This window comes from Cryptomeria japonica, chromosome 5 (assembly GCF_030272615.1).
Source record: "Cryptomeria japonica chromosome 5, Sugi_1.0, whole genome shotgun sequence".
Taxonomy (NCBI): Eukaryota; Viridiplantae; Streptophyta; class Pinopsida; order Cupressales; family Cupressaceae; genus Cryptomeria; species Cryptomeria japonica.
In genome coordinates, this window is record NC_081409.1 from 864,526,936 (window position 1) to 864,541,514 (window position 14,579).

General features: G+C 32.6%; 1 protein-coding gene across 1 annotated transcript; it reads left to right on the forward strand.

Annotated features, from left to right (window-relative positions):
• The first annotated feature begins 9,029 nt into the window (after positions 1-9,029).
• Positions 9,030-11,939, forward strand: LOC131876243 (probable disease resistance protein At1g61300). Its single transcript, XM_059221137.1, has one exon. It carries the CDS (start codon positions 9,030-9,032, stop codon positions 11,937-11,939), a length of 2,910 nt encoding a protein of 969 aa, XP_059077120.1.
• The last annotated feature ends 2,640 nt before the right edge of the window (positions 11,940-14,579 follow it).

The window sequence follows — 14,579 nt, forward strand, 5'->3', positions numbered from 1 at the left end:
GTAGAGGATATGAGTTCATAAAGACCTAGATAGTGTTTCCCATTCACAATTTGCAGATGACATGGTGCTATTTGGTATTGCGTCAATAAAGGAGGTGGTGGAAATTAAATCAACATTAGATGAGTATTCCAAGGCTTCAGGGCAGTATATGAACAAAGATAAATCTCAGGTGTTGTTTCTTAATACTAGTAAAAGAATACATAGATAGATAGTAGGTATTTTAGAATTTTAGATTGCATCATTTCCAATTAAATACTTGGGAGTTCCCTTGTTCCCAGGGAAAAATCAGTCATCACTTTGGGAAGATGTGATTAATTCTTTCCAAGCAAAGGCCCATCTCTTGAAGAATAAGTGGCTACCACATGCAGGCAGGATACAGATGATAAAGTCGGTTTTATCAGTCATTCCCATCTTCTCTATGTCTTGCTTTAGATTATCTGCAAGGGTTAGTGGAACAATTGATAGCTTTTTTAAGAGATTTTTATGAGAGGGGTCTAAAGAGGTAAGGAGGATACCACTAATCAATTGGGAGACAACTTGCATGATTAAGGAGGAGGGAGGAGAAGGATTAAGGAAGATGAATCCTTAAAATCTAGTGCTAGGAGCCAAATTGGTGTGGAAACTTTACAAATTATCTAATAAAATATGGTGCAAGATAATGAGGAAGAAGTACCTAGATTTGTATAGCCCTGAAAGGATTCTCACCATGGCCAATTCTAGGAATGGCTCAAAAATTTGAAAATTTGTATGGGAGAGTAGGAGAATCATTCTGGAGCATATAACGTGGAAAATTGGGAATGGGAGAAAGGCAAAGTTTTGGTGGGACTCCTGGGATAGAAAAGTAGTCATTGCAGAAATGTTTGATGATCAGGGATGGATTCATGCAGTTGAGCAAAGTATAGGTGTATATGTCTCATATTAGACTGGTGGAGTTAGTCAGAATCAGCCGATTTGGAGATCCATGGATGTTGTTATTAGCAAGGAGGATGAGCAAAAGTTGAGGGAGATATTAGGGAGGAGAAGGATTCTGTTAACCAAGGAGGAAGATGGTGTAATATGGTGCGCTGTAAAGAGGGGAATATACAGTGAATCTAGGATATGCAGTATAGAGGTTAAGGAAGAGAGAGGTCAGTTGGTCGGCCAAGCTATGCTGGGACAAAAGGATTCTACCAAGAACATGTGCTTTCCTATGGATAGCTCTCCATGGTAGAATCCTAATACGGGATAGGTTGAAAATGATTGGTATAGAAGGCCCAAATTGGTGCCCGATGTGTAGAAGAGCAGAGGAAACAGCTAGCCATCTCCTTCTTTGGTGTCTAATAGAGGTAGAGTGTTGGGATTGGTTCATGGAGATGATAGAATGGCAAACCACGAGTCAGGAAACACTCTTGCCTTCAAAGCAATGGCAATAAAAATGGGGAGACATTTGGATTGTAGGGCCATCTATTATTGCTTGAAAGATATGGAAAGAGACAAACATGAGGGTGTTTAGGGATGAATGTCTTTCTCTTGAAATGGTCATTAGTAGAATTAAGGTTTCCATAGCGAAGGTGGTCAAGAGGAAGTTGGCTGGTAAGAAAGTGAAGGCTTATACTTGGTGGGATAAGAAGATGGAGGAGAAATGGGATATATTGAAAGCAGAGATGGTTGGAGCTATAGTCAGAAGAGATAAAAGGCAAAGCATCAAATGGAAGGTGCCAAAAAGGAATTGTTACAAATTTAACTTTGATGGTGCCAGGAAGGGTAATCCTAGAGATGTTGGTTTTGGGGCCATAATAAGGGATCATGATGGAAAAATGCTGTTGGCTACCAAGGGTTACATGGGGTGGCCACAAAAAATGAAGCGAAATTGAAGGCTTTGGAGAGAGGTTTAAAGTTGTGTATCAGGAAGGACATTTCACATATCGCTATAGAAGGGGACTCCCAATTGGTGATTAATGTTGTACAAAAAGCGGGGGTTTCTAACTGGAGGTTGAAGCAGAGATTGATGGTCGTGCTGGATAAACTTAAAAACCTTTCAGACTTTTCTATCACCCACACATACCGAGAAGGGAATATGGTGGCAGATTGGCTTGCCAACGAGGGAATCAAGCTTCATATAGAAGAGATAGTTTTGGAAGAGGTATCTTTGCAGGAAGAGTTGAGATCCATCATTGAATTGGATTCAGGTCAAGGATTGGATTTGCCTCATACAGAAATAGATAGTGCCTCTAGTGGGCTTATTTATATATAAAAAGTAAAATGATATCAATGAGAATTCTCTTAGTGGACAAGAACTATCTAAAGTTTATCTTTTAGAATTGTGTGGACCACATAAATTGGTTATTGTCAAATATGTACATTCCTCAAATAATGTAGATCTATGATGCATCTTTTGGGATGGTCTTCTTGTCTTAATAAGATCCTTTGTGAGTTCCAAAAAGCTCATACCAAGTGATTTTAATTCCCCTTTAAACCCTTTAAATAAGTGTAGTGGTAGCATTGAGTTTACTAATAGTATGGTTGATCTCAGAGCTTTCATTTCTATGAGAGATTTAATTGATTTTGATCTAGTTGGAGCTCAATTTTCATGGTCTAACAACCACACTACTATCAACAATATTCAAGTGAGACTAGATAAGCTCCTCTCTTCATCCTTCTGGGATCTTGTAAATTTATGTTAGTTGTCGTCCTCGGTTAGATTTATATCCAATCACAACCCTCTACTTTTAAAATCAATAACTATCCAAAATAAGGCCTTCTACGCATTCAGGTTCAAGATAATGTGGACCCAATATTTGTAATGGTTTTAGTTCTCCTACCTATGGTTCCATTAACCTTCCTATTGAAGTTGCTAAAAAGTGCTTAGATGTTATAAAAGACAAATTTAAAAGTTCTAAAATAACAACACAATCAAATTAACTTTTAAATAATTATTATTTGTTAATTTAATACCATCAAAAAATGACCTTGTATTTTAGTTTACATATTTATAAAAATAAATAGATTTTAAAATAAAGTATAATAGATAGAAATCAAATTAATTAGAATATTTATAAATGAAATTTCCTTTAGATTAGGAATATTTTTGTTCTGCTAGTGTTTTGCATGTTGCTTTCTTTGGTATCTCAAGTGCATTTGTTTATCATCATACCACATTTATTGCAATATTTGTGTAGTTTATTAAGGACTTAGATGGCCTCAACTTAGCAGTTGATGTTGGTGTCGAGGCTTTGTTCTATGGTGATCATGGCACCTCCAAACAAGTGACCTCAAAAAATTGTACCCAACTGCTTACTGTATTGCTTGATTATTTATTTTTGAAGTTAAAAAATGTAGAAATAAATTGAATAGACCCTAGCACAGTCAATTAGCAGACAACTATAACTTAGCTTGGCTTTGGTTGAAATAACCTAAAGCCTTATATGAGTATAATGTGAACTTCCAATGCCTACAATCTTGAAAATGAATTAGATAGAAAATGATAGAGAACAACAAAAACATAATTGTTTGCTATACACAACAACTTGAAAAAACAAATTCCACAACAGTGGGCCCATTCTTATTTTATGTCATCCATTTTTTTTTTTTGGTTGTGCTCATTTTAAGTCTCCACTGCCAGTACAAGTTTGTGAATTCCCAACTTCCACATCCTTAATGATTATGTTGGTTTCTCCATAGCTACCACGAAAAGAAATTTAAACAAATATCCTACAAACATCACAATTTTAAGGAAATGATCACCAAAATCTTGAATTTGAGCAGCTGGAAAGCATTTCAAAATTACCTTAGAAATTAAATGGAATGAAATTCAATTAGGGTTCTCACTTGTACACTAAAGAAGCTTGTACATTAAGATTAATTTAGAAAGATTTGCATAAAAGAGGACCAGAACATGCACCAAAAAAATGAACCAAAAATCGCTTAAAAAATAACCATTCCATTTACTGAAATCTTAGGTATATTTTGTATGCTACATAGCCTACACTATGTATTCATTTAGCGTTCAAACCCTATCTTTAGAAGCTGCAAATCTAGAGTTAAAATGTGTATAAGTGCATATAATATCTAATAGGAATGCATTCATACTGTTTGAATTTCACCCCATCTATCTGCTATTCCAAACTTTGATTGAAATATATTTTGTAATGAGACATCTCCAGCCAAAGCAATCGTGACAACACTGTAAACTTTTACCTATAGTATTTTATGGTCTTAAGAAACTTGGCTAACATGCTCCTCCAAATGTGGATTCCATGCCAGTGTTTCATAAATTCTAAAAAAATTACCACGTTTAAAGCTTTTTCGAATTTTTTGTGAGTTTTTTCTTGTTTTTCTCCACCTAAATTTATTATATTTTAATTTCTTTTTTTTTTTTTTGGCCTTCGTAGGACTTTAAAATTATAAAAAACTTCCTAAAGTATTTCTGATAAATTTATCTTTTGAATTATAATAATATTTATTATATGTAATAATTTTATTTATTTTTCTTGACATTTAAAAAAAAAATTAATTTGCTATCATTTAATTTTTAAAATAAATTATCCAAATTTTTACATAGTCTATACCAAAATTTAAAAATCTAATATCATATTTAAAAAATGAAAAAATAGAAAAATAATATCATTAGCTTTTAAAAAGAAACAAATATCAATTAACTTAAAAAAAAAATCCAAGGTAACCAAAATCAATTGATATCAAATTTAATATTAAAAATTACACATCAACAATAAATTATACTCATGCAACGTGATTTTAATTTATTTTTTTTACTAAAATGAAAAATGAAAGGTGTAATTAAAATGGATTTACTTTATATAAGATAAAATAAATAATAACAATTAAAAACTATTTAAAAATTTAATCTACACCATCATTTAATTATGTCCTTTTCTTTTAATTGTTTTCCCTAATATGGTATAACTAATTTATCATAATTAATTTATATTGAATATAATTTAAATTAAGAAAATTTTATTAACAATTTTAATATATAATTATAAAGCTACTAATGTTTCATAACTTGAATAAGAAAATAGATTGTTTTTAAAGTCAGAGTGTTGATTTATTAAATCTATAGTTTATAAGTGAAAATGTTGAATTAGGTGAGAGTTTTTTTAAAAAATATTTATCAAATTTGAGGTTGTTTACTTTCACATCCAATACTTATTTAGTTTCAATCACACCTTGGTGTGCAATAGGTAGGCTAATATTTTTTCTATAGGCTTTAAATTATGTACATTAATATTAATCAATATAAATATTGTAAATTATATAGAGTTGCCTATATTATTTAAATATGATCAATACATAATTAATTATACATTTTGAACTCTAATTTTTTCTTTAAATTTCTTATATTTGTTTATTAATTTATATCTTATTGCAATTAACATAATATAACTTGTTTGGTAAATACAAATTTAGCAAATTTTAAAATAGTTTAATAAGTATACTCTATATTTTATGTGTAGTGATGTGATTTTTACGTGTCCTTTCTTTATATTTCAATTTCAATTTTTTTTTTGTTAAACTAATTGTCAATTTGAATCTTTAATTTTTTCCCATTAATTGAATGTGCAATTATGTTTTGACATTTCATAATACTTCAATTAAAAAAAGACATTGTTACACCTACCAATACTTTTTCCAAGATTTAGTACTTATAATTTCTCGTACTTCACTCCTATCAGGAAATGGCTAAGCGCCAAATAGTCACGAAATCGCTCAACTCTTCAGTGGAGATGCACCAAAAAGAATTCAAATCCCCTTAATCCTAGTAGATGTCACGACTATGGAAGTTGAAACACATTCTTTTGTTAATCAATTAGAATGTATTGGAACCGATGTCCAAAATATTGCTTCAATTGTGTCAAATCTTTGCCATTATATTGTACAAAAATTCAAAATTACATGCCAAACAACACCTCTTGTGGAAGAATTGGACATTGAAAAAATTCAAGAGACGGTGTCACCATTCCAACCCACTTGCATCGAATTAGAGGGGCTTTGTGATTTCCTTAAGGAGTTGTTTCGTTATGAACTCTACTCAATTAAGGGTGCCTCCAAAATCATCCATTCTTATGAGATGTACCTTAAGAATATGTGATTAGTTATTTCAACTACTTACAATGTAGAAAGCCTAAACTTGTCTTTTAACTACTTACAATGTAAATAGCCTACACTTATAGACAAACTTCTATTTTGCTAGTATCGAACCTACCTATATCTATCAATGTAAATTTTTGACACAATATATAAAGACTCTTTTTTTAGAAGAGATGTTAATTTAATGAATTTCTTCTTACATTCAATGGTTTGCATGCATATAAAAGTAGTCCATGTTCAACATTCTTCCTTTCATTACATTATTATGTATTCTAATTTCCTAGATTATTATTTCCTTAGACATATATTTTTAATGTGATTCTTTGAGCTTCAACCGCTCTTAAATTTTACAAATTACATAATTTATAAATGTTTATTATTGTAAGTTTGTTTCCTTCTACCAATTCATATTGGTTCATTTTAGAAAGTGTTTCTCAACCACTCTAAAATATCGCAAACTATGTACTTTATAAATGTCAGTTTTACAAAGTTTGTTTCATGTACTGATTCATATAGGTGTATTTATAATTATAGACAATCCCAAGTTCAAATTGTATTTAAAGTTTACATTAACTATTGTTTTCCACTTACATCTACAAAAAAATAGAAGCTATTAATTTTTTTTCCTTAAACAAAAGAAATACATAAACATATGCAATATACTTAAAAGGAGACATAGTAATATTTTACTTTCAAAGAGAATTTATTCTTGCAAGATATTCGACAAATTCACGTATGTCCATATTTTTCCAATATTGTTTTTTCACTCTTGTTTGTTCACATATACACCTCCTTACTAAATTATATATCTCATTTTATTGCATGTCTATCCTACCTTCCATCAAGTAGCTCTGATGACCCATTGCAATCTTCTTCTACAAAACATTTCATGCCAAACATGGACCCTTTCCAAACACATACCATTAAAACATTAGCAATTTTTACATGTTCTCATGCTTCTATATATAACGTATGTCAAGCTTTTATGAAATTTAAAAATCTTACATAATTGATAAAACAAATTCTTATATTTCAATCACAATTAATATAGAACATATTTTGAATTCCATAGTGTTTGTAATTATCTATAAAACATTTTACAGAATTCTATTTGACAAATTTGTGGTGTTTGTAACATTGTGTGAGGTGTTCAAAAGAATGGTATAAATGAGGAAGATGTGGAAGATAAGAAAATATTTTAGGACCTACTCTTTATATGTTAATTATGAATTTGCTCGAGACATTCCAAACAAATTTTGAATGTAAACCTTATGTTCAATTCCATGATGTTTACAATTATATTGTACATTGTCTACATATTTTTTTGAAAACACTATTAGTCATTGATTATATTTCCATGCTTATATACTACAATTTCTTTTATTTCAATTTTAACTTCTTATAAAGAAATGAACTATAGTATGTCAATTTATGAAATTGACTTTTCAAGTATTCTTCTATCTCCCCTCTTTAATGTTTTGTCCACTATTGTATTCGGCATACCCATTACACACCAAGGTGCAATTGCTAGTTTATATAATGTGTAGCTTATAGGAAGGTTGATTAAGTGATATAAGCTAGAAATGAGATTGGGTGAATAATAATAAATACTGACATTATTTAATGAATAAGGAGATGAAAGTAGGATAATTAATGAAATAAATAGGAATTTATTCAATCCATTATAGTGGAAATGATCAAGTAATTAGGTAATTGCATTTGATCTATAAATTTTAGATGTCTACATCTAATATATTAAATTATTAAACACATATAATGACCATTCCAAGTTTTGGTATTCCATACAGAAGCTCAAATAACTCAAAATTCTAAAACATACATTCTCAAATATATAAAATGCATTATTACCATTATACTTATTAAAATTTTGAACCATACATGAACCAAATAAAAAAATTATCAGATTTGGTTGCAAAATCAATTTATTAACTATGGTGGAAAATAAAATTTCCATGTCACCAATATTACGTAAAAGCCTTTCGATGCCATGAAAAGGTGTTACTTGCCATGTTCCAATAGTTATCATGTAGGTTTCATTGATAAATTTTCCCTATGAAAAGTGAAAAATTTCCTCATGCAATAATGTAGGTTTCATTGGTAACTTTATTTTCTTTTCTGTGGACTTTTTCTATTCAAACACATCGCCTCATTAGGTGCAAGCGAAGAAAACTACTACCCACGAAAGTTCTTTTGGAATCTTTTTGCAAGACATTTCCTCAAACATGGCTTTCAGATATTGTCTCGTCAAACAAAGAGTCACCTAAGTCATTTTTGTGAATAAAAATCAAAAGTGAAGGAAAAAAACAATGGCCGTCTCTTACAAACAATTTTGAAAAAGTCCAAATTGCTTTGATGAAATAAGAAATAAAGTATCTATTAAATAGATAAAGAAAATAAATTTAACATTATAGCTCACAATCATATTCACCAAGCTTAATATTCAATAAACAAAAATAGTCAAACTTAATAAAGAACTTGATATCCCTCAAATTGGATGGTTCAAAATTGTCACTTACTTTACTTTTGACTTTAACCAATAAAACACTTTAAAAAATGGAAAATGGCGGATGAAAAGTTGGAACCAAAACTATTGAAAAACCGTGTGAAACCAATCTCGCTTGTCAAAGATTTTAGTGTGCATTTAATTTATGACGATGACTAAATGCTGACGGATGATACGCCTGGTTAAATTTAGTTGTAAGCTCTTTGTACCAAATCTTTCTACTCTTTGCTATCTAAATAAGATTCTTGTGTAATGAGGTGTCTGTGAAACTATGAATCAATAGCATTTCAAAGGAATTAGGAGATGAATTTGCTCTCTGGCAAAGAACTTTAGCCGATGCTTGGCTGTGTATTCCTTGCTTTCGCTGAGTAAGAAAATTTCATGAGAATTTTAATTTTTTTTCTAAGCTGACCCAAAAATGGCTGATCCTGGATTCATCTCTGGAATGATTGGTTTCGCCATTCAATTGGCTGCAAGTCGGGTTACTCGAGACATCAACGTTGCCATCAGATGCAGGAAAGAGTTGGACACCCTCAAAGTCCTGCTGCTCAAAATTCAATCAATGAACATGGAAATGCAACAATATAGAAAAGCCTTAAACTCTGGCAGATTGACTACATCCCCTCACCACACGTTGCCCTCCACGGTCAACAGCTGGTTGGAGGAATTGAATGCTCTTCTGGAGGAAGCATCTGATTTGGCCCAGCACTGCACTGTACCCTCATATTCTCATCTCTTTTCTCGCTATAGAACAAGCAAAAAGATCAGGCGACTCTTTGCCTTTTTGCACCAAATGCAGCAGCAGGTGACAAATCAACAAGTGCTTGAGCAAATTAAAGAGAAGGTGGATTCTCTTAATCTGCGTACCTCAGCATTTGCCTGTACATCTGGAGATCCCATTCCATCCACTTCTTCAGCCAGTCCTAACAAGAAGTATGTTGAGGAGGCACTTATTGTCGGACAAGATTCTGCATCAAACAGACTTGTGGAGCTGATTCATTCACAGCAGCACAAAAACGTTTCTCGTTTCGGCCTTGCTGGGAAAGGCGGGGCCGGTAAGACTCTACTACTTAAACGAGTCTTCAACAGTGACCAGGTACAGAGTCTCCTTTGCACTGACTTGATGCTTTGGCTTACTATTTCACAAAATCCATCTTTCAGTACCCTTAGAAATGATCTTGTGAAACAAATAGCTCTTAAAGTAAATGAAATACTGGACAGTAGAGATGAAGACCGTGTGAAAACTTGGCTGAATGAAACCATGAGAAAACACAAGTTTGCCCTGTTTTTAGACGATGTTTGGGAAACAAGTGCAACATCCTTGTTAGAGGAGTTGTGTGATCCTCACTCTCCACTCCACAACTCCAACATCATCATTGCCACTTCCAGAAGTAATAGTGTGCTCTCACAGTTGGGTGTTCCACGTCCATCAATCATCCAAATGCAAGACTTGAGTGAGGATGACAGCTGGAGATTGTTTTCTTCCCATGCTTTTTTACACAGCGAGGGAGTTTTGCCTATGAGCATCGACCAAGATATAGCGAGGCGTGTATGCAACGAGTGCGGGGGTCTTCCCTTGGCCCTTAAAGTAGTCGGGCAGGCAATGGCGGGAATCACACAGTCAAATGAATGGGAATTGGCAGTCAAGAGATTGCAGAATGATGTTACAAACTCGCTATATGGAAAGTTGAGACTAAGTTACGTTGCTTTGGCCGATCTGGCTGGCTATGGCATTTCCTTGCAGTTGTGCTTTCTCTGCCTCGCTGCTTACCCTGAAGACAGTATCATATCTTCTACATATGCTACTGCCTACTGGATTGGAGAAGGGTTGGTAGCTGGTCCGGATCCTTTCAAAATTGGAGAGATGTACATCAACTTGTTAGCTGACCGATGCCTTATTGAACCGGTGAAGAAGAATTATGAGGGAAGAGTGCTCTGTTTCAGGGTGCATGATGTTTTGCGCGATTTGGCACAGCAATTCGCTGCGAAGGAAGAAAAGTGCTTCTTTCAGGCAGGCAGAGGTTTACGACAGTTTCCAGTGGACGTCTCTTCAGGATACATCAGAATTTCATTAATAGACAACAGTTTGACTAGTGTTCCAAGGACATTCAGACCTTCGCATATCCGCTCCTTGCTACTGGCTGGTAATACTTCTTTGGCGGAAATTTCAAAAGAGGTAATTGGAAATATGACCTCTCTCAGAGTCCTGGATTTGTCAAGGACTGCCCTCCTGTCGTTGCCAAAAAACATAGGAATTTTGAAACATTTAGTTTGCCTCAAGTTACCCTATGTGCCAATCAAGAGACTGCCCAACTCTGTCGCTGCTCTAAGAAGCCTTCAAATATTAGATCTTCAAGGATCTGATATTGCACAACTCCCAGCTGGCATTTCTAAGTTGACTTCCCTAAAACTTTTAGACGTTGCTTTCTGTGAGCATCTGCAGTGCATGCCTTATGGAATTGCAGACCTCACGTCTTTGGAGTACCTGAATGCAAGTAATTCTCCAAATATAGGGTGGAATAAGTGCAGAAGAAATCGGCTTTCAATTAGTCACCTGGGTAACCTGAACCAACTCAGAAGGTTGGGGTTTCAAAACAATGGTGAAATAATTGGAGAAGGAATTCTTGGAACCATGAAACAGATGGAGTATCTATATTTTCACCTCACAGATATGGAAAGCCTGCCCCATGACATGACTGCCATGGCAAAACTGAGAGAACTCTGTCTAATATGTCCTCATTTACTAAAGATAGAGAATTCAATTTGTGAATTTCGACATCTAAGCTTCATTAAGTTGATTCAATGTGACATGCTGAAACAACTACCTGCCTTGCACAAACTTCCGAGTCTAAAGCACCTAGACATAGTCAATTGCCCTAACATAGAGAAGTTCCCAGAAGAATTTGGCAAGGGTGGAGCATTTCCTAAGCTTGAAGTATTTTCAGTGGTGGACATGATGAAGTTAGAGCAGCTGCCCGTGGTGGAAGGAGGAGCACTGCCTTCACTTAAAACATTAACAATAATGAAGTGTGAGGCATTGCAGAGGTTACCAGAGTGTTACTGGAATTTGAAGAGTGTAGAAAAGATAAGAGTGTATGGTTGTTCAAAGGTTCAACATGTTATGGCAGAGGAAGAAAACTTTATTAAGACAAAGACGAAAGTTCAAACAATAAGAGTATCTACCACAGAAATTCAAGCATTAGAAGAACGTTACTTTGATATGCGTCATCGGGGTGAACATTTTTACTATGGCGAATTTTGGTGTAATGAGGTGTTTCGCTTTTTGGAATTTGCTATGAGTTTTATCATTCAAAGAAATGGCATATAAATGAATTCTATTATATAGCCATTTGACCACAAAATTTTAGTATTATCTTGAAATTAATTCTTGCCTAAGAATAATATATGTTATTAGTTTATTTTGTCTTAAATTAACGTCTTAAATCCTTCATTTGTGTAGTAGTGTATAAACAAACAGCAGCAAACGCTATGTTTCACATAGACCTCTTTGGACAAATATCATTTACTTAGGTCACAGTCGAAATATTTTACAAAATTAGTTTAAAAAATAATTAATTTTACCGGGCGAAACATTCTATACCAAAGCCTAGAAGCAAATTCTTCTTCACAGCTTTTCCTCTTTTCCTTCCACTACTTAAAACAGAATAAAATATGTGTGAGTTGAAACCATAATAGTATTTGTTTCACAAATAAATTTGACTGTCATAAATCTTCTAAATAAAAAAACTGTGCATTTTTCCTATAATTTTTAAATGTGCTTATTAAATAAAATACCCTTCAAATATGTGTTAATTAATGATGATTTAAATTACCTGTAAGAGAGAGCATTACATCAATACAAGATATGACTATCTTCTTTTGGCTGAAAAGCATGGAACAAGTGTCCCCTACTACAAAGCGGCATAATCCCACTTCGAGGCTATGCTGTCTGTTTACAAAATAATTATAAAATTTAGGGAGAAGTCAGATAACAAATATAAAACAAGGCGCCCTAGTGTATTTTGTCTATCTCTATTTATTATGGATTTCTCTTCTCATATTGGATAACTGACCAATCATGGGTGAGACCTCCCTTAGTGATTAAGTGACAAGGTGGTGGTACTTTACATTGTCATTTCACATGGCGAGAAAGGAAAGTGCCACCATTAGCATTCACTTCCTTCCACTCAATGTGCATTATCTCTTCCTTGCCTCCTAGCTAGCCACATTAATGTTGTCTCTTTTCATTTAATTGAGTTAGATGGTGTCAAATTTTGATGTACTTGAGCATTGAATGTTGAAGAACCTCTTTATCTTGTTCATCACCATCCGACAAAGGACACATTTCATCTCACATGTTCATTTCAATAGAGATCAAAACATGTTCGACTTTGCAATATATTTTGTAGGTCTTCCATAAAAGGAATGCTTAGCAATGGTGGATTCACAATCATTACTCTAGGTAGCTTCATTTGGCTACAAAATTTTCTTCCTAATTGATCATTTTCCTATAGCTTTTGTATACTCATTTAAAATTTTGTATTGCTTCTCTTCACAATAGTGCTATTTGCTAAGTTTGATTTTTTGATTTTGGATACAACATTTGATTCCCCTTTCATCATTTTTTCCAGGTTTCACATAGTGGAATGCTAACCAATGTTGTCTCAATCAACATTGCCTCCATACCATCATCAAGCATTTTTTGACCCACGTGAGGTATTTTTCATCACTAAGGCAATAAGCCTTAAGTTGTTAATTGTAGGTTCTTATTTCATTTATCATTTTTTTTCTTTTCTTTTTTCCCTTTGCTTTGTATTTACTAACTTTAAGCTTATCTTGTTTAGTGGGTGCTTCTTTCAATAAGGATTTTTTGGTTTTCAACTTTCTTTGACATTTAGTGCTGGAAGCTGAATGTGTGAGGGTGTTTTATTTCTTTAACTCTATACAAAAAATATTGAAAGGTGTTTATGAACACGACTATATTCTATGCTCATAAACGCATTTATTATTCACTAGAATTTAATGATTTTGTCAAATAATAATTGTGGCATGCTAAATGAGTTATAAATTTATGTTTTCAGTTCTATGAATTCATTATGCAAATGGGTTTTCAAAAGTTTTATTGTTTGTCAATAATAGTTTTCATTTTGTCCGCTTTGTTTTTTGTATTTTATTCTTAAGGTTTATAGCTTCTTTTTGGGGCCATTTAAAAATTTTACTTTTCTAACAATTCACACTTTTGGTTTTTAAGGGGATGTCTTCTTTTTCTTATGTGAATTTATGATTTCATAGTGGAGAAATATCTATTATCCTCTTATTTATTATTCTTATTCTTGTTAGGATTTTCATTTAATTTGAGAAAGGACAATTAACATGATTAACATTTAAATTTCTAAATTTAACTTGTAATACTTTGTATTTTTCTATGCTTCTTCCAATAATAAAAAAGAAAATGACACTGAATAAAAATTTGATAAAATAAAATCAAGAAATGACAAAAAAACATCTCATTAAACATAATACAATAAAATATAAGAAAAATATCTAATATTATCATATATCAAAATATTAATATTTTTTTTTTAAAAATTGAACTTAAATAAAATACTTTTGGATTGACTACTTGATATTAGTTTTAAGTTCTACAAATGCCATAGGTTTTGTGTCACAAAAGATAATAACATTTAACATAAATTTTACCATTTCAGAACTATTTATTTTTAAATATATATTTTTTTCAATTGAAAAATAAAATATAACATCTAGGCAGAAAGTTGAAAACACCGTTGTCGGTGTTGTAGCAGAAACTTCATTACTACTATAATACTGCCATCAAAGTTGTAGAGACAACTATATCAAACACAACATTGTTAAAGGACTACTGTTATAGCAATAGAAACAATAGGCAAAGTCATAGTTCAATAGATATTATTCAATACAATTCAGTAGAATGGTTTAACTATACAAA

What these genes read in the sequence shown, in the direction of transcription:
- LOC131876243 (XM_059221137.1), top strand. Translation starts at nt 9,030, where the DNA reads ATGGCTGATCCTGGATTCATCTCTGGAATGATTGGTTTCGCCATTCAA.